Below are 26,770 nucleotides of genomic sequence, written 5' to 3'. Positions count from 1 at the left end.
CCTCCTGTTGTCAACCACTATATCATTCTGGTTTTCTTTTGTTAATTTGTTTTGTTCATTTGAACTACAAACTTTATTTCGATTTGTTGGTTTTATATCCAGACGATTTTAATCCCTTACCCGTGTCCTGGACATGAAATGTGTCGATTTGAATGAAATCCACACGCTGTTTACCTCCACTTATCGAACTTGAGGGTACCTCAATAAGAGGGAACTGCTGTAGAGCTTGGGTTGTCGCTCCGCTAGCCTCCATAATAGAGTGCACGGTGAGTGACGTTCGACGACTCTACTGGCTAAGTTCGATGTGTGGAATGTAACAGTTAGTCGCCTATCTCTCTATTTCTATTCACTCATACTGCGTGTGAACTGCGAGTAAGCTTGTGTGAGTGCTACATGCAATATTGATCGCCGCGCGCACAAACACCCACGCATGTATTTGCGGTGCGCGCGTGCGTGTTTGTGCGTGAGCAGATTGACAGCTGTCAGCTGTCAGACTCAATCACTATTGCGGATTTTCCAAGCATTCTAATGGTGTTTAAAACCATTCCTTGACCGATCCAGTTTGGATCGAAATGCGATTTTTTCGCTACTCCTGTTCCAGCAATCAACATTCGATCCCTATTCCCACTCCTGTCTATTTATGCGTTTCGCGGAGTCTCTTCTGTTTTGCTATTTCGTTATCCACAGCCAGTTTCCGTTGTACGCGTGTTTCGTTCCATTCTAGTCGTTATTTTTTCTCCTTTTTTGTGTGGTTCTTTTTTTTTCTAATCCAAGAGGTGTAATGTTTTGTTTGTCTTGGTGTTTTATCCTTGTTTTGTTTTTGTTTATAATTTCGGAGGCGTGTTGTGGTGAGGGCGCGCACTCGGTGACGCCGTTCTTGTGTGCCTGTGTGCTTTGCAGGTGACCGTATGTTGCGTCTAGCGATGGCGTCACGTCACCATCATCATCGTGCCGGTTTGCATCATCACGATCTTGCTTCAGGAGTGGTTGTGAATGCCGTTTTGGCAGCAGGAGGAGGAGGTGGAGGAGGAGGCTGCGTTAATGGGAGCCGTGCAGGTGGCGCAGGTGGAGGAGGTGGAATTAGTGATGGTGCAGAGTATGAAGGTGGAGGAAGAGGAGGAGGGTCAGGATTAGGGAGTAGAGCAGGTGGTTCAGTGGTAGGGTCGGAGAAGCAGCAGAACCGCAGCAACCACCACCGGACCGATACGGCGGACTGCGTAGCCGGTGGCGGAACAGGCGGTGTAGGAGGTGGTGGACTCGGGTGTGACGGCGCTGCCGCCACTATGCTTGGCTTCAGTGCCGTCCCACTACCGCTCGGTGGTAGCCTCGTGGAGTCCCTTGTCGAACATCACCGGCTAGCAGCGAGCCTAAGCGCAGGAGGAGGAGGAGGAGGAGGAGGAGTATCAGGCTCTGGTGGTGGAGGAGCAGGAGGTGGAGGAACAGGAGGTGCAGGTAGCGGAGTTGCAGTTGGTGGAGGTATCGCGAACGGGTCCCAGTACGGTGGGGGACATCACCTTTCCCATCACCACAACACCACCACCCACCATCATCAGCACCACCAGCATCCGTCGCACGCACCGCACCATCATCCTCTGCAGCAGCACAACCACGCTGCCGGCGGCAGTGCCTTTAACAGTGCCAGCGATGCACGCGCGGGTGTGGCGGTGGCGGCGGCAGCAGCGGCAGCGGCGGCCGCAGCAGCAGCGGCCGCACTCAATACCAGTGGCGTCCAGCCGGATGGTAGCAATCGGGGCAGTAAACCATCCCTCATGTCCACGACCCCACCGACACCGGCGTCCCTGTCGTCGTCGTCATCGTCCTCGTCCTCCGCGTCATCGGCTTCCCTGTGCGGCGGTAATGGTGGCGCTGGTGGTGGTGGTGGTGGTGGCGGCGTCCCACCACCCGGAAGTTTTCTCGTGGCGGGTGAACCCTGCGATGGGCCGGTAGCGATGGGTGCGGGAGGGGTGGTAGGTAGTGGACCTCCCGGTAGTGCACTTCGCAGCAGTGGAGGTGGTGGGGGCACGGGAGGTGGCGCCACCGGTGGTGGTGGATCGAGTACGACGCGGCGCGATCACAACATCGACTACTCCTCACTGTTCATACAGCTGACCGGCACCTTTCCGACGCTGTACAGCTGCGTCAGCTGTCACAAGACCGTCTCGAACCGCTGGCACCACGCCAACATCCACCGGCCCCAGAGCCACGAGTGTCCGGTGTGCGGACAGAAGTTTACCCGGCGCGACAATATGAAGGCACACTGCAAGGTGAAGCACCCGGAGCTGAGGGACCGCTTCTACAACCACATCGTACACATGTGATTAAGCGCCGCGCGAAACAAGCAGCGACTGAAGTATAAGAAGAACCTTTTCGTGTAAGACGCGGCGCGCAACGGCACCGACCAGTTCCGTCTCTCTCTCTCCTTCGGTAGGTTTGAATAAGCGCGTGTCTCCACCCATTCCTTTTTGTCTCCCTTGTACTGTGCGTGGTGGGTGCAAGGACGGTTTTTAGTAGATGTGAGTACAACAATTCCTGTTACTGGCGTGTGATGAGCATATTGCGCTGGACGGAGAAGGATCGGGGTGAGAAAAAAGAGGTAAAGAGGTCGCTGGAAAACAGTATGTCCTCCCCAGCATCAGAGAGTTTTGGAACAACCCGTCGTTTTTTTTTAACCTCCACAGTATGGTTGGACACTTATCTATGCATATATACATACACATTCATACCCTAGGTAGAGTTGCCTTCTTTGTGCGCGTTAGACGTTATATACAGCATGTGTTCTGGTGCGTTGTCGACCTCATACAGCTGACGGTGGATGGAATGGCGCACGCCTATAGGAAGATGGGAAGTTACGGAATGTGTATATACGCAGGCTACACACTGTGACAGGATTGCTTCCCCAATTACACCTTCGCCGAAGTGTAACATATATTTTCCACCATTTGTTTTGTCCATTGTTTGAGAATTATAAAAAAAACGGGACATACATTTCGTTGAATGGCGCTGTCCTTCCTGCTGCATTATCGTTCCGTAGTGCATTGGAGGAGCGAAAAAGAGAGTGTTTTTGGCTGGAATTGAGATAGAAAGAGAGAGACCAAAAAATGAGAGAGAAAGAACTGTGACTACTGATAAAGAAACGTCAATGAATGCCATCTACTTGCGGTAACGAATACTACAAAATGGATGACTTTGTTATGAGAATAGCATACCTTTAGGCGAATTGTGTCAATACAGTTATAGCGAATCCGGGTGGTACTGGTGATAGTGGGGCCGGGTCTTTCACACGACGGGACCTATACAAAATCCTTTCCACACCGCGTTCCCTCATAGCAAGGCCAAACTATAAAACTACATGGAAAAAAGTCTTGCGGGTCCAGTAGTGGCCGACATGATCCTGCAGATTGTTACGCCAAGAAGACGAAGCAGAAGGCAAATTGGCAATAGCTCCATTACCATCATGATTGGGAAGAAAAATCAATTACGGTTCAATTGAACAGTGTGAAAAATTGTACTGATTTTCAAAGCGTTACATAACGCGTTACATAACTCATTTACATCCTCATTAGCAGCGTTGCTTTTGATGGATAAAAAGTGAGTGTGGTTGCTGCATAGAAGTTATTCGTTGACGTTATCTCTTGTTCTCATTTCTATCGAACTGTCTCTCTCTATCTCTTCTTCTCTATCTCTCTCTCACACATATACACTCCCTGTCTTTTTCGTTTGTTTGTCTCTTAGTCTTTTAGCTAATTGATTCTGTTTGCGCGCTAGCCTGTTTCATTTACGTGTATCGTACATCCTCTGTGCTAGGTAGGCGGACGCATAGGATATGGCTTTGATAGTTACGTGTAATTGGTTTCCTTGCTGTAACGCTCTAAATGATCTATAAAATATATCCCGTATGGGTGCTCTATTTCCTAGTGTGTTACTCTTTTCAACAACAACAAAACCGTAGTCGTGTTGCGTTTCTCCTTTGCGTTCTCGTTGCGCGTGTCCTTCTCATCATTCTCTGCGTTGCGGTGCGTGCTTTTATCTTCGGTACATTTTGTAGCAAATGAACGAATCAATACCCAACCAAACTAGTAGTAAATTAACAAAAGATAAAGTAAAAAAAAAAACAGAAAAACAAAGGGGAGCCATTTTAGTGTAACACCTGTGCTCAGGCAAATAGAGTGCTTCGCGGTTTAGGTGTAGAAGTTGACAAGTTTTTTTAGTGATGAGCAAATATCTTACAGGAATAAGAAAACCACACAAACACATACACACACACACACTCACATACAGAAATATTATACAGCCAATTATATTAAACGCAAGTGTATACACATTCAGTCACAACAAAAAGCTAATACAAAACAATAACCGAAAACAAAAAAAATGACAAGAACCGTAGAAATATCTACAAACACATATACATTTATATTTTTATATGATATGGAAACTATATTTATATGCGTAGGTGGCCCTCCCTCTGGTAATAAAAAAAATCAACCTTACAGCAAAACCCAATATAAAAACAGTGAACTTACCATATAGTGTACCAATTGCGTAGTTGATAGATTTATAGAGACAATTTAAGACCTTTAATAACAAAATAACTTAAACCATAATCCCAAACACGAGGAAGCAGAAGAAACTACTTAAAAAAACACATACAAAATGAACAACATAACAATAGAAGCCCAATTAAAGGAAGCAAAACAACAAAAGGCATAGTATTATACTATATAATGAAAGGAATAAAAAAAACGAAAGCAAAACAGACAGATTAACCAAACAAAAATTGTCATGTGGCAAAAACGTAGATCGTTAAACAGAAAAAAACAACACAAACTTTATGGGCTTAATGATACCTTATATAGTGTTATGAGAACAACAAAGAAACAGTAACGTTTAAGTTAGTAAATGAAAGCAAAAGTAACCAAAACAGAAAGAGAACGAGGAAGAAAAACAAACAGAGCTAAACCACCAACAACCAAACTAAACATTAGATAAATCGTATGATGTGATATTTAGAGATAGTGACAAACCAAACACGAGGAAAGGAAGAAACAAAAAAAACAACAAAACATATTTGGCCTTTTTCTGTTTTGTTCTTTGTTTTTGCGCATAGAAGCGTCGCGAAAATATTGCTCCGATCTGTGCGTCTGTGTGTGTGTTAAAGAGAGAGGAGAGAAGGAGAGCGAGAAAAAGAGTGATCGTAAAACATATATTGTATTACTACTTTAATCTACGGATCAAACACATGAAAATGTAGCGCTGTAGGGAAAAAAATGGAAGGGGGAATCCGATGGGGGCCGAAAAGTGTTAGTTGCGGGTTTTTTTTTTGTGGGTTAGAGGGTGGGGAAGGGTTAGAATAGTCTGCAGGAGAAGGGGATTTTGTGGAAACTTTGGGAGAAGGGAGACCCACAACTTGTGCGATGAACCAGGCATTTGCAAACCAAAATGGCCATCGATAGTTGGTGGGGAGCGGAGCGGCGGAAGAGAAGGAAAGACGATGCATCAACTGTCAAACTGGGTGTGAGTTGGTGTGAGTTTGAGTTCTGCGATTACCTCACACGGCGCGGCACACTCTGGCATTGAACCAGTTGAATGGCGTTACGTACCCGTAACGCCCTTAGTAGACGTTACGCAGTAGTATTATCAACCGAGCTGTCACTTTACTGTCATTGGGGAGCATTGGGAGTCATTAGGGAGAGAGAAAGAGAGGTTAAGAGAGTGAGCGAGATCGCTAGAACCTTGTCAGTGTAGTGTGTTGAGTTTTCATTCGCCAATATTTGGGTTTATCTCTTGTTTTTCATACGTTAGCTTAGTTTTCGCTCTTCTTTTCTTCTGGATGTTTCCGTTCCGTCGTGTTCATTTTTTTTCCTTTCTTCAGTAGTGGGTAGCAATTTGTCGACGTCGTGTTTGTGTAACGTTTTGTTCTTTTTGTGTTTTCTTCTCCTGTGCTACATTATGTGCATCACACACTCAAGCGTTATTTCTCTTCAGTGCGAATCGGTACGTAACGTTATTTATCATCCCCCCTCCCTCCAGTCCTGAAACGTTACGTGGTAGATATGGTTGAGGGTGGAGGAAAGGGGGAGGGAGTTGGTGGGGAGGTGGAGGTGGGGAGGGAATTAGAAAAAAAGCCTAGCCAATCTGGACGCCGTCACCGTTCCATAAGTGTCCTGTACACGTGCTACACGTTGTGCCTAGTGTCTTTAGGTGTCGTATTGTTGCGCTCTGTTCCCGTGAATGTCGCCGAGGGAGAGTGAATGCTAACGCATGTCACTGTCCACTGTTTCATCCGTTCCTCTTAGTGCTACCTTTGCTAGTTTGATTTTGATATACACACAGCCACACTCTCTCTCACAACTACACACACACACACACACATACCTCCTTACACTCAATTTGACGTGCTGTTTTATTTTATATACTTTCTATATATATATATATATGTGTGTGTGTCTCACTCTCTCTGTGTGTCATCATCCGTGGGACCCGTTTGCCGTTCGGTTGTCAACTGATTTGTTGTGTTTTGCTGTTCTGTTGTTTCTACTCGTTTATACTCGCTGCACTTGTACGTTGTTCTTTTGTTCTTTAACGCTTCTTTCCATGCAACTGCATCGTTCAAAACACAACACCAACAAACACATCTACCCAACGCAAACACTTCTTAATCAATCGTTTGCCTTCTTCCTTTTGCTCTCGATGTCTTTTTCGTGCAAACCAAACACACACTTACAGAAACACAAACACACACAAACACGGATTATTAACAAATCGATGTCAACCTGTTCACTGGGTGCGCTCTGTTTGTGTTCGCCGTTACAAGTTTTTATTCTATCATTGTAATAGAAAGCAGTCTCTGTTATTGTTACCCTTTTGTTTTTTAAATGTTTCCTTTCGTTGGTGTGCGTTTCTTACCCCCGGAACGCACAAGCAAACAGCTGTAAGAACACACATTTACACGCCATTTGCCAAAGCACGATCTAATCTCGGACGGATGCGGAACCAATACGGAAGCGATATGGAAGTCGAATGGCGCTGTTGTCCTTAGCTGTAATCTGTTGTACCGCCGTTTACTTTCCAGAATTTTTTGCTGAAAGTCTCATTCATTCTCTCTCTCTCTTACAAGCAATTAAATATACATCTACACTCACACAAACACACACACACACACCCTTCCAATAAACCTTTTTCTCGATGTTCTGAATTCTCCTCTGTTGTGTAATGTAGAACGCTCTTCACATTTTTCTCAAAACCTCATTGTGTCTGAATGTAACTCTGTGTGTGTTGTTACTCTTCTCTGTCTTCTCATGCAAAATATAAAAAAACAAATCGATTACTATATTTCAGTTAATGTTTACCACGTGTGTTTACGTTCCATTTTTGAACTGTTTTCTATCCTTGCGTACATCTTAAATATGAGCACAAACGCTAGACGACTTTTCATTGTTTAGTTCAACCCGCCTGTCCCTTTTTTACCGACAGTGACTGAGTTCTTCTGATTTATTTTTTCGTTTTTATTCTCTCTGGAACATTATAAAATAACGCACAACGGTTCTTCCAAACAAACAAACGCAAACTTCCGATAAGAAATCGGTAAATGCAAATTGAAAAGAAAAAAAATGTTAACGAAAAACAAAAACGATTACAAAACGAAACAAAGCCAGAAAAAGAAAAAAAAAACAAAACAAAACAAAACCGAAACAAACACTGAAACACAACAAACAATAGAAGGAGGAAGCAAAAAGAATGAAAAAAAAAACAAAATGGGATAATTTGCAGCGCGCGTGTTACGGTTCTCTCTCACCTTTGTAACGTTCCTTTCCTTATTCACCTACTTCGCCTTCTTTATTGTCTGTGGTGCTCGAACACACATAGTCATACTACTAGTACTACTATAACTACTACTACTACCACTACTACTACAGCTACAACTGCTATTACTCTTATTACTATTCATTCTACTACTTCTATTACCACTACTACTACACACCACTACCAACACAATGTAAATAGAGTTGTGTGTTTTTGGGGATGGAAGGCGAGGAGTGGGGAGGGAAGAAGGATTGTATTGGAGGGTTTGGTTTCGGAAATGGACAAGCAAAAGCTGTAACATAATACTGTTCATATATTATTTACTTTCTGTTTTGTTTTGGTTTTCGTTAGTTTGAAGTTATCTAATTGTATTTAAAAAAAAAGGAACAACAAAATAAAAGCAAACGAGCGAATGAAACTTCCTGTACACATGCACACACAGCGTCGGTACTAATTCTCATTTGTGTCACTGTACAAAAGCAACAACAAAGATACAAAGAAAACACTCGTTCTAGTTGTGCTTGTCTCTTGGTGTTGGACAGTTTTAGAAGGAAAATAAAGGTGTTTTTTTAAAAGCATTTTCTTAATTGACACATTACTCGTAAAAGAGTATTTGTAATGAGCCTACTTGAAAGGCGAATGAATTACTCCCCCCTTCCACATACGACAAACATACGATATCCTTTCGAGTTCTGATTCTTGACTTCCACTTATCTTCTTTTCATTTGTCCCGTCTGTTTTCCTGCTTTTTCCCCTTATCCCTATAGTGTCTTCTGTCTCCATGGCATTCTGTCTTAGCATTATAAATGCTCATTATTGCAAATATTCCGTTTCGTATCCTGATGAGACTCGAACTGTTCATGTCGACAGCTCTCAATCGTTAAAGTACGATTTTAAAGTTAACTGATTAAACATTTGGCAGCTGATTAATGCTCGAACGCGAAATTAAAACGACATTTGTAAGGTTCCGCGGCAGTTGTCTGTACAGAGGCATTAGTGTTTCTGATTTAGAGTTGTGGAAATTTAACATTGAAAACATTGCTGCCTTTCTTTTGTCCCCCACACCCAGCGTACATCGGTGTCCATTTTATGCGCGAAGCATCTTTTGTTTTTCATTAATAATTTATTCGTTGATGGGGCGCTTGATCATAACGAACATACAATTCGCCTTAGCTCATGATATATCTATTTCCTTATATTAACAAACCGCCTGCCTCCATCTTCATCTCGTCGCTGTCCTTTCTCTGTGTTAAGACTAATCCACGCTAACTATCTTTCCGTACGGCTCATCGTGTGCCTATTCTTCTGTAAGTCTAAACTCTACTTGCCATATTCCATAGTTTCGTTACCTGTATCCCTTCCTCGCCGATCAGAACACATACACGTTCATCACTGCATTTCCCATCACGACGACATAGAGAACATACACACAGCCATCCGATACACACCTACACACACGAACCAACCCATGGAAACGTAAAGGGACTTGAGATGTGCCATCAGCACATCATCTCATACACAAACCTCCCGAACATGGTCTCCATTACTGCTACTTCTTCCACTATTACCACTACTACTACCATTACTACTACTGTTACTACCACCATAACTACTATAATAACATGCCTACTACTAGTACTTCAACTTCTGCTACTACTACTTCTACTACATCTACTACTACTATTACTACTACTACTACTACTACTACTACTACTGTTACTACTACTGCTACTTGTTTCAAACTTCAAAAAATCAAACCAAAAAAAAAAAGAAAATAAAGGATCCACGCGTGTGACAATCTCATTGTTTTTGTTATCCCTCTTCTCTTCTCTCTCTGGTCTTTCTCTCTTCTCTGTGTGTATGTATTATCTTCCCAACAGGCTCCAAGGCCTGGCACATGCGGCTGACCTTTGAACGGCTCTCAGGCGGTTGCAATCTGCATCGGTGCAAGCTTTGCGGCAAAGTGGTCACCCACATACGCAACCATTATCATGTGCACTTTCCGGGCCGCTTCGAATGTCCACTCTGCCGGGCGACCTACACCAGAAGCGATAACCTGCGCACGCATTGCAAGTTCAAGCATCCGATGTTCAACCCCGACACCAGAAAGTTCGAAAACATGCTTTCCCCCACGATGGCGTCGCAAGCGGCTGCGGCGGCAGCAGCCATTTCGGCAGCGGCTGCCGCCGCAAACAGCAGCTTTAAGCCCGATTTTTCCACGGCGGCCGCGGTCGCGAACAGCTTCAAGTCGGAGCAGTTCTCCGCGGCGGCAGCAGTTGCCAATTACGCGCTCGGCTCCTTCAAGTCCGAGTTCCCCCCCATTCCGAGCTCGACCGCGGCGGCGGCTGCGGCGGCTGTAGCGGCAGCGGTAGCGGCGTCCGTCTCGCCCGGCGGCGGCGGTGGTGGCGGCGGCGGCATTGGTGGTGTCGGGAGCGGTGGCGTTGGTAATAGTAGTATGGTTGGCATCAGCAGCGTCGGGGGGAGTGGTATTGGTGGTGGAGGCGGTGGCGGCGGAGGCGGCGGCGGCGGCGGCAGTAATCTCAGTATGCAGGCGGCTGTCGGTGGTGTAGTGACGGGCAGCGGGATCATGGCTACCGGCGCGGGCGGCGGTAGAGATAGCGGCTGTGGCGGTGTCGGTGGCGGTGGGGGAGGTGGAGGAGGTGGAGGTGGTGGTGGTGGTGGCGGCGGATGTGGTAGTGGTGGTGGAAGCAGTGGCCGGGAAAGTAATAATGGTGGCGATCTGTCCGACTGATATCGAAGCAGCAGATCCCGCAATGATCAATGGCAGCCTAACGACTACTATCCCGACCATGCAGACGACGCTGATGACGACTCCACACGTCGCCATCCGTTTCCTGTTCGACACACAACACCCGACACGACACCGCATCACCGTTACCAAGCGCAGCAACAGCAGCAACCCGCACCATCGCATCCTTCCATACCCCGTCCAGTAGTACCTTCCGTTCCAACACCTGCGTCTAGTTCCTTATCTGCGTCACAGCCGCCTAATAGTCAGGAGCAGTGGAGCTATCCGTATCCGTCGGTTCAGTCTTCGTTGCCAGTGTCGCCCTTTTTGCGACCAACGGTTCAGCTACAGTCGGCAGATAATACTGCCCCGACCTCCACCTGCACCGTCTGGAGGAATGGAGGTCACAGTCACAGCAGTCTCACCGAGACATCCCAGTCGTCCAGAGTGGAGTACGGTCTGGCTACTGTAAACTTCCCGAGTTCCGACGGCATAGGCCGTACGATCGCCCCCTGTTGTCGGGACAATGCCGGCTACGTTGATTACAACCGCTACCGTAGCAGCAGTGGTAATGGTGGCACTCACACGAGCAGCAGCAACAGCAGTAGTACCAGCAGCATCACCGCTAGGCAAAACCTATCGAATCGCAGGTTGGTAAACCGCCACATCGCCGAGAGCTGTCACTCCGCTCAGCCACATCGCGGTAGTACTTCGGGTCGTGCACTGTCGGTGCTTCCACTGGCAGCCACAATATACGGACGTCGTCCACTCTGTTCACCGTGCGGTAGTAGTTGTAGAGGTAGTAGTCGCTCTTCTCACTCCACCTTTCCGCATCGGGGCTGCGTTTGGCGGGGTTACGGGTCGCTGCAGACAGGTGTGGATCAGTCGGCGGCTGGCTGGCCGCTCGTATTCCGCACGGCTGCAAATGCGGGGCGTTCGGCAAGCGAAGGTACTCCTATAACCGCCACCGAGTATACTAACCGACCGTACCGACACCGATATCTGCAACTGGAGCCGTCACACCGACATCCACAGTATCCGCAGCAGCAGCAGCAGCAGCAGCAACACCAACAGCAGCGACGCCGTCGACGGCGGCAGCTAAAGCGCCCTCTATCGGGTATTCGCGATAAAGGAGTAGTCGCCTTCCCGGATCGCGACCCGTCTTCGCACTACGAACGTGGCGAACCGAAAGCCGACTATCAAGGTTTCACCGAGGACAGCAATGCTGGCGGTGGTGGTAACGGTAGTGTTGGTGGCAGCAGTGCCCAACACACGGGCACGGTCGTTTGTCCCACGGAGCTAGGTTAAGTCGTCGTTCACATCCCGTCTCGCTAGTGTCTCCGCTCGTATTTGGCGTAGTCCCCGTGGACATCAACTCTCTCCAACGTCTGCTCATCATCTCCTACTAAAAATGGCCGCCTCGCTTTTCCCCCTATATTTATATACGCAACACACAAACACACAGATAAACACACCACTTCCCAAAAAAAAAAAAATACCCCCCATATGACATCCCCACAACATCGCTGTTGGTCATCTCTGCTTCGTCGATCTTTTTCACATAAACACACACACACACTCACACACACACACACACACACACCAACACCATTATACCAACTTGTTGTTATAAAGGAGAGTGCAATAAGGGGCTTCTATAGGCACTGTCTTGCCGTGCTGTGGGCGCCCACTAGGCGGTTTTTTTTTTGGACAGCTGATGGCGGCTCTTGAGGATACATTGTGCCGGCTACATCTGCTCTGACCCCTCGGATATATATGTTTATATATATATATCGCCCGATGATACTTATAATCGTTGACGTTGATCGTATAGTCTGATAAGCTTTAGCGCCCTCCACTAGCCTTGAGATCGTTACGCACAATCGTGCGTAATTAGTTTTGTTTTGTCTCCACCGCCCCCGCTTCCTCCCCTCACCCTCCCCTCCACCCACACATGCCTGCGCACGCTGTGTAGTCTAATATGGTTTTGTCAACGTTTCGCTCGCAGCGAACGAACCACGGTGCATTTAACGAAATACCTTTCCATTAGTTTGTACCACACGCAAAAGGCAACACGTCCCAGTTACGTTTTAGTTTGTTATTAGTTAGAGTATGATTCGTTTGCTCTTTCAATCGATAGCTGACGTCTTTGTTTCCCCGCTCTGCGCCAGATGTGTCCGTTGAACGATGGTTTGAGCAGCTGTTGGATAGTCACAACACCCCGCTATCGCTACCACACATCCTTTTCTTCCCAACTTAGTCTCATTGTACCCAAGCGCGGTATAGCCGTTTATGCATGCATTGTACTACTGTAGCGATTTGTTTTATTTTATTTTATTCGTTTAGTTGTACTAGAATGTTGAAATTAATTATTGTAAAAAGTACGCGAGGAACTCACTTGTCCGCGGATAGGCAAGCAAACAATGGAGCAAACGGTGCACTAGCGTTGTGCGAAACCCGATGAATGTTGGTGTCGGCGTTCATTAGCGAATACGTGGCACTCGCATTAAAAAAACCCTGCTCTGCTCACCAGAATATCCCGACGGTTCTCTGGTGGACATTTAGCTGTGAATTTTACGGAAGAAGAGAAGCGGATGGGGGAAGCCTGACCGCGGGGGAGTGTAGTGAGAAAAGGGAAGGCGGGCAATTAGTGAAGGAAGGGGGTGCTTTTCGGCGAAGGGGAGTGGTAGAGTGTGGTCTGGGGAGGGAAGAAATTATGACAGTGTTAAGCTATCCTTATCTAGTCACACACAAAGTGAATGTTTTTTTTCCTGATCGGGCATCATACACACCGTACGACAGAGCTACTCAGCAGAATTCGTTTACTGACATCATTAGAAACAGCAGTACACCATAGCACCGCTTACACAATGACACAAACACACACACACGGACACGCACACACACACTTAATCTACTTAATAATATGTACATCTTGATTTGCTGACGCGTCACTGCCTGCGCAACATTATTGCATTTTGTTTCGTCCTTATCATTCTGTTTCTGTTTCTTAATGTCCAGCGTTAAGAAAAGATTGTAAGCGATCGAACCGTGGTACTACACACTTCACGGGACACAGGACTCTAGCAAGGTTTTTCGCAAAACAGTGCTGCCGTGTGCTGTGTTTGATGCAATCGTCTGTGGAGTGAGTCATTCGAACCGTGATTCGCCCATGATTCCACTTTGAGATCTTGAGGATTCATGAAGCCATAGGGATTCATGCGTGTTTGACGATTCATGAATCTTTGCAGAGTCATGAATCTTCAGAAAAGAGATTCAGAGTCATTCATTCAGTTAAGATATTCTTTCCGATTCTTGAATCTGAAGCAGATCCACTGTTCAGATTCTTTCCGATTCTTGAATCTGAATCAGATTTACCTAGCGCTACGGATAATAGTCGTGTGCGTTATTTACAATAATAGTTGCAGCTCTTCGAACAAGATGCGCAAGTGCTCGCAAATACCGGAGTTGACCGTGTAAAACAGTCTGTTTTCTTTTGTCGTTGGTTAAATGTTTGCACTTAGTGAATAGCCTCGGTCCTCTCAGTGGTTACCGGTTGCTTGTAGGATTGTCATCTTCTCCTCTCGAGATGTAGTCGTTCCAGTTGCTCAACACCCTGCATTGTCAACTGTAACACTGAAGCACACGTGATACGTTTCTCAATTGGGAACATTCCTGATCGTTTGGTAGGCGAGCGTTAAAGCAGTGGGTGTGAAAGAGTGAGAACAGCAATTAGAAAACGAGCGAAAAGAATGGAACGGGAGAAAGCAAATGGGTGTTAGACAGGGGGAGAAGGAGATAGTTGTGAATGTTTGCGACGTATTCTCTCGCCAAACTACCGTAGGGCTACTAAAAGACTAACGTTTTAGTAATATACACTTAGCTACTATGATGAAAGATTGAAGCGTGTAAATGTCAAAAGGCGCTCACGCACACACTCTCTTCTTTCCCGAAAGCATTTGTTTTTATCGACACGGGTATAAAAAAAAAAAACTGGGAAGGAAATGAACTCCCTGTTCACCGACGGGAGCCTTTTCCGTTCCTTTATTCTCTTTTTGTGATCGTGTTTTGCCCTCTGATTTGCGTGATTGTATTGACATTGCTCATCCAAGGCGTGGCGAGGAGGATAGAACACTTATGTAGCGGTGCGGAAGCGTAATAAAATTGAATTACTTGTTCTAGAATTAATAAGCCAGACAAATGTAAATCCTCCCCCCCCCCCCCCCCCCACGATCTTCCCTACTCCAATCAACAAACACACAGATCGCTCTGGAACCTGCTCCTACACACCCTCCTATCCCGCCAACACACCTGCTGTTCTTCTTGTATAGGTTGGTCAGTCGTGTCGAATCATTCCTTGATAATCCTTGTTCGGGAGCACCCCGCACAACGCCGTGTGGTCGGGGAAGAGCCGAATGGGGGAAATGGGTAGCAAAAGCAGGGAATCAGTACACAGAACAAAGCGAATGACACAATAACCAGTAGAAATGGCCAGACTAGGATTTGTAAATGTTAAGATGTGAATGCCCAAAATGGCGGAATAGTGGAGACAAGCTCAGTTTCCGACGCTTGCACCATGCGCGCATACACCGTCATCCCACTCCCAAGTGTCCCGTTCTTTGCTAGTATATGTGTGTATTCTCAGATTAGTGTTCACAGGTGTGTATGGATGTGTTTGTGCGAGTGATTGGTACCACAGTGAATATGTTTGATGAGCGTTCGTATGTGTGTGTGTGTGTGGGTGGGTGTACGTTTGAGTGTAGTTGAATGATATTGTATGTAAGTATTCTTTGCCATGTATATGTATTTTTGCAGTAGGATATGTATACATAGCGCGGAGTATTTATGTGGTTAGTTCAAGCGCTTACACACAATGACATCTCTTTAACGCATAGGCCAAGTGTTTTAATATACGATACCTATATAATATCGGTAATATTACTAATAATGTGCAATATGATAAAAAAAAGAAGAATCACAATTTTACACTATTTATGTTCAAGTTTCTTAATTAAACCTCCCCCGTATGCTTTTTTTTTATTAATAATAATGTAAGTTAATTTAATATTATTATTGTAGTGATTACGATCTTTACCGTTACACCGTTACGCTACTCAACTTAGCAGGAAACGTTATGATTTGGCAACAATAGCAACAAAAGAAAACAAAAGTAACAATCATCACTTGTTTGCGAAAGCGTGCGAGTGCAGTAGAGAACGATTTTTTCTGTTTTGTTTTGTTGTATTTATATACTTTTGTTTAGTATTTCAAAATGTTCTATTTTGTTACATTCGTTTCCGCTTATCTGTTTTTCTTTTGTGTATTCATATGTTTTTTTTTTTTGGTTTTGTTTCGTACGTACGCGCGTTTACCTATATCAATATCATAGTATGTATGATTAACTTAAAAGTATAACGTACTACCTCATTTTGTATGGTTGTATTTACATGTATCGAACCCTTTTTGTGTTCCGTTTTTTTCATATTTACACGCCTTCTGTTTCGTTTTGTTGTGTATTATTGTTGTTATTTGTTTTACCTTTACCTTCTGCTGTTGGGTTTTGTTACCTTTTTCCTTTGTTTATTTTATTTTATGTATTTTTTTTATAAAAACGTCAATCTCAAACAGGAAGATATGCATTATTGTATGTGCGCGTGTGCTTGTGTGTGTATGCGTGTGCAACACTTCCTTCCCTCCCCCTTCGGTAAACTGGACGCATAGGTGTAGTTGTATGTATTGTTTTTCGTATTTCGCCTTTTCCGTTACCTGTGTGTGCGTTTTTGTTTTGTTACGTTCTTTTATAAATTTGACTAAACCACAGAAAGATATTACTTGTCAAGCGCGATGAGAGAATTCAATTGCAGCTTTTGTGCAAGTGTGAGTGGAATGAAAGACGAGATAAGAAGAGAGAGGAGAAAGGAATAAATCAGGATAGCAAACAAAAAGCCCCAATTAAATCTACTTTGCACTAGTCTATCTGATTGTTTAGCGGAAACTCCGTACCCAGAACTGTAACTATCCAGCTACGGGTAAATAAAAGCTGTCAGAACCAAAACCTCTTGAGGTTGTAGTGTACTAAAGGAAAAAAAAGAATAAAGTTAATCGCTTGAAAATAAGTATCTTTTTATCTGCTTGTTTAGCAGAAAACAGACAGGAAAAGTAGAACAATAGAGCAAGAAGTTTGAAGCAAAGAGGTAGTTTAATAGTAAACAACAATATTATATTAAAACTAACTCAGCATTCGGTACAACCTATTGAGAATGAGGAAACGATCGTGAAAAGAAAAGAGTAACACACACATACTAACACTTACACACGTAGAAGACTTGTTTGTGTTGAATATTAGTATTGCAATAGGAGCTCCAGCACACGGAAACGTCAGTTAGTTAGTAACCGCGCTGACATGGTTCAGTTAAGCGAACAAGCCCCTCCTAATTTCTCTCCACGCCATTCTCCTTGTTCTCTCTCTCTCTCGCTCTCCTTCCACACGCTACCACGCAAATGCAGACGCGCGCGTACACGCACACACACGACGGGTTTACGTTTTTACACACTCAATTACTAATCTCATCGCTACTTAGGAGTAACTAAACGTAACTTAATTTCAGTAAAACTGGGCATCGCTTAGGTCTGTCGTAACAAAGTAATAGGAAAACTACCACAGGCAAAGCTATCCATTAATAAATACTCTCCCTCTCCCTGCTTACTCTGTCACCCATTTTGCACCCTTTTGCTCCCTTGTACCGTGTCTTTAGTTAACTGTTTGTTTATATATATATATATTTAAATATACATATTTTTTTAAATGTTTGGTTGTTGATTGTTTATGTTTAGTGTGCAGCTAATACAATGCAAAGACTCATTGAGCAATTTTCAGTGCAATTGTGGCACGACCAACCACGGTCAAGCCGAACGGGTAATGCATTTAAAGGTTTATATATGTTTTTCTTTTCTCGGTGAAAGGGGAAGGTGCGTAGAAGGGAGTCCCTTTCTATCGATTGTATGAAACAGGGGAAAAGGGATGATAAATTAAAAAAAAGAAAACAGGGAACAAGCTGAATGAGAGATGGAGTGGAGCGATGGCATTGAAAGCCCAAGACTGGAAGGGTATTGGAATGTGCAAGTGCTTGGTTGCTCGAGTCATGTATGGAGTGATTCTGTTCTCATTGAATTATAAGGTTTAGAAGAATTTGTTCCTCTTTGCTCGACGATCCTTAATTACATTTTCCCTGTTTATCTCCCTGCCTGTTTCACCTTCCCTCGATAAGGGCTTGATAAGACCCTATAAGACAATGTTATATAGTAAGCAACGCAAACAAACATCCAGTAATAAGTTATAAGTGTACGGATCGCAAATGGTCCCGCTGTGGGCGGGTGGGTCCACTTCTTCTAAAACCCGACCTCACTGTGCTAGGAACCACTTCCCGCTGTGAAACGCAGCTCCCTCGGCCTCGGCCCGCTCTTTGCGTTTTGCTGCCTCATTAGCTTACCATTAGACGAAAACAAAACTCGTACGTGCAATAAACGCTATTTATGATTTATACGAACCGCTCCGATTGCAGGGTGACAATTCGATAAGAGGAAGGATGAGAGGGGGGGGGGGGGGAGGGAGGGATAATGGGCATGGGAGGTGGATTAGAGTAAGAGAAACCACCTCTCTCCCCTCTCTATCACTCTATTACCCACGAGAAAACAAAGGTTCGTCAAACGGGGAGAAATGTTTGAGGAGGGGGAGGGGGGGGGGGGTCGTAAAGAATAAAAAAGAAAACGTAGAGATTATGGCACGTGGAAGGGATTAAGGGGAGAGAAAGGAAGGGGAAGGGTAGGGTTGAGTTCGGGATACACTCGCACGCTCTCGCTTCCTCGGTCTCGTTCTCCGCCACACCCCGTACTGCCGATATGTGTACTAGCGTGAACACATTTACTTTTAATCTCTTAACTCTAGTGTTCGGAATTCTTATATTTAATGTTTATTCAATGTTCTTGTTATATATCCTTCGTTTCTCGTTTTCTTTCCGATGGTGTATAATTGAATCTTACCTGATGTAAAACGTAATAAGGAAGGGAAAACGGAGAAAAAATCAAAGTAACATAAAAGAAAGTGAAGAAAAGTGGCAACAGAATAAGAAAAAAAACGGAAAGAGTAAACAACACACCAGTAAAACAAACAACAGCAAAACGAGGATAACCAGATTAAGGTAGAAGCAAAGGGAGGGGAAAAAACAAACATGAACGGTATATGGAAGCGTAACAAATTGAACGGAACTTTGAAGTGGAAGCGAATGTGAAAAAGGGAGCAAAAGAAAGAAAAAAAAAAACAGCTAAAATCCTATTTGTTATAATTTATACTAAAATAATTTATATTTGATGACTAAAAGACTTAATAAAACAAAGGCAAAGAAAAAAAAACTACAACATCGTTACCCTTCTCTTTCTATCGTTTCTTCACTCTTGTCGTTTGTTATATGGCGGGGGTTTCCTCTTGCACATCGCAGAAGCTTACATGATTGTGTAGTGCCTTTTTTTTTCGTTTTTGTGGACAATTATCCGATGTCAACGGAAGTGGAACATATTGAACTGTGTTAGAGTTCATGGAACGAGCAACGAGACAAAACAAGAGATAGCGAGAAAAAAGGAAAATTTAAAAAAGATACACACACAAATAGAAACAAAACCGAAACAAAACACAAAACCAAAGTAGAAGAAACAGCAAAAACAGGGCATTCGCGGAAAGAAAATTTACTATCGAAAATGTGCGTAACATGTAACTGCTACAAGAGAGAAGCAAATGGGGAAAAAAATACATTAACGAACAAGTTTCGGGTCAGCCCCAGAAACATGAAATCAATGAAGTCTAAATGTGCACCTTTGATGGACAAAAGATTTTATTATACAAAACGGTAATGAATAGAAAGGAGAGAGAGATACGCTTTCTTGCAATATTCTTACAACATTCTTCTTAAGTAACCTCATTTGGTACTGTTTGTATGCCGGTATTATCGACACGTCAACAGGGTTGTTCCCTTTACGTGCGTTTGTTTTGTGGTGTACGTGATTATCTATATTTGCAAGTAAAACAAGCATCTGTTAGTGAAGCTTAGTAATCAAGCTCACCGGTTATAATGACCTTACGTATAGCCTAAAAAAGAATTTTAGATATTGTGTTGTTCGTTAGCGAAATTATGGGTGTGCGTTTGATAGAGTGTGCATCGTTTACTGACGGAGTGTCCATTACACACACACAGCCGGCGTTCAAGCGCACGTCGCTGCTGACATATCCGCGAGCTGGATGAGGCCTCCACACATGTTATTAGTGTATCCGCGTGTACCGTAGCCAGTCTTCTCACGTATTTGTGTGCGTATGTTCAAATCGTATTGAACGCATTCTTCTGGTTTAGTGTGTTTGGTATAATAGCGAATACGTTATATAATCTAATTCTAGTTATTCGAGATAATCGAGGCTAGTATGGTCGAAGTATACCTGTACAGACTCAAACTTTAAGGCCCCGCACGATTTGTCTGTGCTCGTCTGATAAAGATATCTAGTTAACTAATCATCAGCGTTCAAAGTATTAAATAAGACGAAGCCAATCTTGCACAGTGTCTATATAATGTGTGTAAACACCCAATGTTCACTTCTCTCTCTCTCTCTCTCTCTCTCAATTAGGCACGATCTGCAAATTATCTGTTGGCAGCAATACAAATAACCAGTTTTGATTGAACGTCAATTCGATTCGTTATCAACATTTAATTACCAATTTCTTCATATTTGCTACTTATGTATCAACCCGCTCTGTATCTAGTAGTACTTTACGCCTAAAAAGGGATTTTAAACCGAACGTAATGAGTTATTCATTGCACCGCTTTACGATTTTTTCGTGGCTTTCTGTCAATTTATCTCGCTCGCTCTCTCTCTCTCTTTCTCTCTCTCTCTATTTCTCTCTATTATTCATATCTGTAATACTTAAATCACATTCATTTTTACTCTGTTTCTCTGTAATGTTGAAATTATGTTTGAGTAAAACTAGTAACCCTGCAATAACCTTGTGATACACGTTGTGTAACATGCTAGTGTCGATCTCGTCTCATCCTGTCCCAGCTGCAGAACATCCTGCGTATTTCGGGCACCACGGGTAATGGACAATAATCCAACCATATCTGCATTAAAGCTTTTCGACTGTATTGGTGAACGTGTTGAGTCTTTTTGTGTACCTCAAAACCAGCAGTGTGGGTCACGTTTGTTGTCATAAGCGGAAACCTACATCAGCATATATGCCTTTCCTCTGTGTGAGGTTGCAGGATGAGAGTATGGCACGCACCCCGTCACCTGTGGCAATGTGTTTCATCATCTCTCTACTCCTGTAATTAGTCCTCTCTCGCTCTCTTTCTCTTCTCCCCCCGCTCTCACCTTCTCTCTCTCTCTCTCTCTCTCTCTCTCTGTTTCTCTCTCTCATATCTGGTGCCACGTATTGCTAACTACTTCTTTTATACGTTCCTCTTGTATCTCTTCTCTTTTGGTTCGTTTCAGTTACATTTTGTGTTAAATTTTGTTGCTTTTAGTTCTGCTTCTTTTTGTTTCATTTTCATTCATAGTTTTGTTTGTGTAACAGTTATGCATTTGCTGCTTTTGGTTTAGATTTCTTTTTTATACACTTCTTTTGATTTCTATTTTCGTTTATGCTTGAAGTTTGGTTTCTGGATTTTTTTTTTACTGATACTCTCTTGCCAAATTCCGTATGTTTGGTCGGTGACTGTCACTTTGCAGCTCAGTATTTTTGCATTTTTTTTATATAGTATAATCGCCTCGTTGAAGTACCACATGTGGATCGGTTCACTACTTTTACTACTACTCTCTACGTTGTACGTTTATCTTTATGCTTGCGAACTATGTTCTGTTCTCTAATTTTTATTCTGTCCACCTGACTTGAATGCTCTTTACCGTTTGACTATCTCTATTGTTCTGTCTGTCTCTCTCTCTGTCTGTCTCCCTCTCCCCCGCTCTCTCTTATTCTTGACCCCGGTACTCTCTGATGTTGTAAATTAGTATTGTAATATTTCATGCTGTTTAGGTCTTGTTCCAAGTTTTCTCGAGTTTTATTTAACCCTTTTTCGAAAACTCTATTTGCCTTTCTATATCTTATATTTGTTATATCTCTCTCTCTCTTTATCTCTCACACACATTTATATCTAATTATAAAAAAGATACACTTAGTACACATTATTTCTGTCTACTTTTTGCTCGAATCACTTTTTCTATCTCGCTCGCAGTCTGGCTGTCTCTCTTCTCTCTCTTTCTCTTATACTCAAACCTTCTCTGGCTCTCTTTGCTCTCTTTCCTTCTCTCTCTCTCTCTCACACACACACACATATACATGTATACTATCTCTTTTTCTCATACTTTGCGTGCATCTCTTCTTTTACTTCTTCATCTTCTGCTACTTGTACTACTTCTACTATTTCTTCTTCGTATCTCTCCTCTCTCTCTCTCACACACACTCTCTCTTCTCTCTCTCTGTTTCTTCGCTTTATCTCACACACACGCGCGCGCACTTTGTTTTGAGAAAAAGATAACAAAAAACAAACATGAATCAATCGAACTATTCTGTTACCAAGTCACTTCATTGTGTGTGAGAGTGTCAGTCATCTCTTTCTATCTTTTCTCTCTCTCTCTCTTCTCTCTCTTCTCTCTCTTCTCTCTCTCTCTTTCTCCTGCTGCCCTATATCCTGATTACACTTCCAGAGCTGAAGACCTATCGCATTGCGCAGATATTCGAGAAGGTGAACTCCCTGGACGAGCGAAAGCGGTGCCTGCTGTGCGGGAAGGTTGTGTGCAACGTGCGCAATCATTACTACGTGCACTTTCCCGGCAAATACGCCTGCAGCCTGTGTACCGCGGTTTACACACGCAGCGATACGTTGCTCATGCACTGCCGCTCCAAACATCCCGAGTTGAATGTGTGAATGTTGTGGCATCGATTGACGGGCGATCGCTGAGGGTTCTTCTCTTTCTTCCCCCCAAAACCCCTAAGAAACCCCCCCCCGCCCCCCCAAAACAAACACATACAAAGCAGCAAAAGGAAAGCTCTGCGGCGCAAAAGCATGCCAGATGACAGATTTATTGTGCTTCTGTTGTCTGTTTCTGCTGCGGTTAGGGAATAGTAATCCTCTTCTCCAACATGGTTGCCCACTCTCCCCCCCCCCACCCCACCCCCCCTCAAACTCCCTTCGATATATCACTAGAGGGGAGGACATCTTTCCTTCCTCGTCTCCACACTTTCAATCAATCGCACACTTGATGTTTTAATGTCGCCAAACAGCTGTAGAGGAACGTTTCTGTGAGTTACCGGGATGTTCAAGTTTCTGACGAGTTTATACTGCCATCTTGAGTTCTTAAGGTGTTAATGCTGGCAGAAGAGAGTATCAGGTTCGCTAAGTCCTCGGCATGTGTAAGGTTTAGGGTTCCGAGTGCAATGTTCCGTGGGTTTTAGATCTGGTTAGTCCTTTGACATCTGGAATGGTCTTCAGGGATTTGATCTTGCAAAACACGAACACTGCTGCTGTCAATATCACCGTGTGTAAATATCAAAAGGCGATACAACGCCGTGATATATACAGCGTTAGTAGCTGGAAAATACTCACATCTTACGCACAAGATGCGAGACTGCCACTGTTGCTCAAACGTTTCGCGGCGGCCAGTGAAAACCTCGCTCGCTCGAAGCTCTTTTAAGTATTAAGAGTGACAGACGTGTGAGTTAGCGCCATCTGGATCTGTACTTATTGCATCTGGCTTTAGTTAGCTCAATTACCTACCTCTACATTAGTTTCTCTATGGTACTACTACTGTATCTCATTGCTCTATCTATCCTTTTACTATTACTTCACTCTTTATACTATAAGTTTTGTATTACTTTCGAATTTGTTGTTTTCGTTCACGGGTATTGTTCTCCACCGCTCTCTATATAACTTTCTTTCTCTCTGTCTTTCTCTCTCACACACATACACACTCTCTATCTCTCTCATTATTTCTCTCATTACTTTTTGTCTTTCCGTCTCCATTGCTCTGCCGTTGGTTGACATTAACTGTCTCACGAAGTAATTGTACTGCAATCTCTTTCACCGCTCCTCCGTTTGATTCCTTTATTTTTCTATTAATTCGAATTCCACTTCCTTGTACTTGCTGTTTCGCATCGTTCCGCTTACTCTACACTAACTACTTAGCGCTCATACTGCTCACCTTTTCACCATTAGTTTTAATACCGCCCGATACGCAGGCTCTTCCACGGTTGGGTTGTTTTTGTTGGTATGTTGGTTTTGTTTTCATGCAAACTATTGCCACGGTGTCGTCCCACTCTACGGGTACCTCAACACGATTCACCCAACTCATGCCTGGTCGTTTTTTTCATTTTTGTACTCATTTGAAACATTCATTTTGCGACATTGCGTTATCATCTTCGTTACACACTCTCTTGCGCTTGGCTATTTCCCATGTACCGTTCAGTAATGTTTTGTTTGTTCCTTGCTTTGTTTTGTTTATTTTGCGTTTTTATTGTGTTTTCTTTTTCTGTTGCGCTCATTCCTGCACGTCTTCATTACATCCGTTTTAGTATAACATTTTTTTGTTTATCGTTTAGTTCTATTCTTTGTTTATTTCTTGCATTTTCATACTCTGCATACCCCTGCTCCTACTAACATCGTATTCCAACCTACCCCTCTCACCTAAATGGGACATCTTCCAATCCCCCCCCCTTCCCCGTAGTTAAATTTTGTACTAATCGATTTGAGCAAACTTTGGTTTGAACTGCACGGTATGACCTGCGTGAAAGACTTGATACTCGCTATCGGTACTGTAGTGTATAACCCCATATAAAACAACATTAAGCAAACGAAAACCGAACGAAGGGAGAAAGAGAAACAGAAAGAGAAAAACTAAAATACAAGAAAGAAAGAGAAAGAGAAAAAATAGCAAGAAAGAGAAAGAAAGAACCGGAGTACAAGAAAAAAGTAAATTTTGCTCGATAGAAAAAAAAAACAGAAAGCACAGACGAATCGTGTCGTGGCTGTCGATAACCAGAGTTGTATCATCTCTTATTATGTTCGATCGAGTTTTGCCATTCTTCACTATCCTACCTTTGCCCTGTTTAGTGCAGTACCGTGCGCAATTGCAACACATTTTAAGTAGTGAAGCTTTTACGTTTTGTTTTCTCAAACTTCACGATTTTACGTTTAATGGTTGCATAGGAACCATTTAACCATATCCCAATTAGCTAAGTTTATATAACAGCAGCTCCTCCGTGTTTGCTCTCGTCAGTTCCCGATTTAAGCTTTCTTAAGATTAAATTATTGTTTCCTCTCTTTCTATGTCTTACTCCCTCTTGCTCTCTCTCTCTCTCTCTTTCCATCTTTAATTATCTCAATATAACTCTTTCTCTTACGATACTAATTCATCCATTACTAAAAATATGTTTTACCTGTCAGTTTTTATCACCTTCCAATTGCTCTTTTCTTTTTTTCCCTTTCAAAGCATTTAGTAAATGTTTATAATAAACACGAAAACAAGACAGACTAAATCAAAACAAAAAGAAAATAAATGAACCAAAACAAAACAAATACTTCAGTTAACGAAACAAATTAATCAAAGAATGGAGTTAAGGAGAAGAGAAGATAAAAATAAAAGAGTAATTGGTTAAACGAAACTTTCAATCACATATAATACTTCGTTGCTATGTTCTGGGTATTACTTACTTTGTTTTGCTTTGTGTTGATTTTTTTTCTTTCTGTTTTGAGTAAATTTTATTTGTATTTTTTTTTCGTAAGACATTCTCCGACTTCTTTGCCTTTGTAAGGTTCTAACGTTTCCTATTAAAATTTTACCTTTGCCCTTTCTCCCGTCACACTATCCCCCTTTCATTTTCCCTTCGCTCTACCCACTCTTCCACCTTCCTTCCGCCATGTTACATTGCACCGCTATCATTAAACTTCCATGTAATCTTTTTTCTGTTTCTCTCTCTCTCTCTCTCTCTCTCTTTTCTTTGTCTCTTACTCTTGCTCTCTCTCTCTCTATCAATCTATATCTTTATCTCTTTCTCTATATATCTCTCTCTCGCTTTGCGTCATTATAAATTTTTTCTTTCCTAATCCTGTTACAAAAAAACCCCTTCAACACACTCTCCAACCATCGCATCACCACCCCACTACCACAATTCCATTTCCTCCCATAAAAATAAAAAAAAACCCTGTTCCACCCTTCTTCTACATGGGATGGTATGATGGCCCTCCGCCCCCCGTTTTGATCACGTTGCGTTTTGCCCATCGGTGTGTTCTCTGTTCCTTTCTCTTGTCGGTTGCAGGGCCGGGGGGAGGTGGAGGCGGCAGTCGGTACGAGCATCACTTGTCACGGCACGCCAGCAGTATCCTACCATCCAGTCTTGTCTCGTCGCCCGATGGTAACGATCTTCCGCACCACACGCATTATCAGCTGCACCATCAGATGTCCTACCATAACATGTTCACACCGTCGAGGGAGCCGGGCACGGCCTGGCGCTGCCGCTCGTGCGGCAAGGAGGTCACCAATAGATGGCACCACTTCCATTCGCATACGCCCCAGCGCTCCCTTTGCCCGTACTGTCCGGCGTCCTACAGTCGTATCGATACCCTCCGATCGCACCTCCGGATCAAGCATGCCGATCGGCTCAGTGCGCCCAAGTTTAGCAATCCCCCGAACTGCAAGCTGCCGATGTAAGGTGGTGCTGTATATATGGTGGGTGGGTGGGTGTTTGGTGGTGGTGGTGGTGTGTACTGCCGGACGGGCAGCGGGTATTATCATGCAATGCCGCTCTTCTCCCGCCCCCGTGACCCCCGGGCACACGCGCACACATACCCATACAAAGACACAACACGCTCACATACACCAACACGCACTGTCATAGGATATCATACTTTCGTTACCAACCGACGACGGTGTTTGTCAATTCTGTTGCGTCCAGCTTTGTTTTATTGCGTGATTTTGTTTTCTGTGTGTTAATATCCTCTCTTCTAAAAAAAAACAAGCAAACAAACTGACATAACAAAGCGCATCGCCACCGCCAGAAGAAAGACAACTGTCATCATTTGACAGCTAAGTGAGCAGTCATCCAGTGCGCAGCGTGAGTTACTAAAGTTCTTAGTAACCGACGCTTTTTTTCTGTTCAAGTACCCTCATGTACTTCGGTGTGAGCCACA

At 43.6% G+C, this 26,770-nt stretch overlaps 2 protein-coding genes across 2 annotated transcripts in view; both read left to right on the top strand.

Annotated features, from left to right (window-relative positions):
* LOC128719668 (uncharacterized) overlaps positions 1-2,318 on the top strand; it is a 73,902-nt gene extending 71,584 nt beyond the window's left edge. Inside the window, exon 9 of the mRNA XM_053813332.1 lies at positions 901-2,318. Coding sequence (XP_053669307.1) covers positions 901-2,318 — 1,418 coding nt within the window. The remainder of the gene's footprint in view (positions 1-900) is intronic.
* Positions 2,319-9,616: 7,298 nt separating this feature from the next.
* LOC128712697 (glycine, alanine and asparagine-rich protein-like) lies at positions 9,617-10,555 on the top strand (the record flags this gene model as incomplete). Its single annotated transcript, XM_053807609.1, has 1 exon — positions 9,617-10,555. A coding segment is annotated over one exon (939 nt), but the record flags the coding sequence as incomplete, so codon positions are not given.
* Between the last annotated feature and the right edge of the window lie 16,215 nt (positions 10,556-26,770).

This window comes from Anopheles marshallii, chromosome X (genome assembly GCF_943734725.1).
Source record: "Anopheles marshallii chromosome X, idAnoMarsDA_429_01, whole genome shotgun sequence".
Classification (NCBI taxonomy): Eukaryota; Metazoa; Arthropoda; class Insecta; order Diptera; family Culicidae; genus Anopheles; species Anopheles marshallii.
This window is presented reverse-complemented; position numbering and strand designations above follow the sequence as displayed.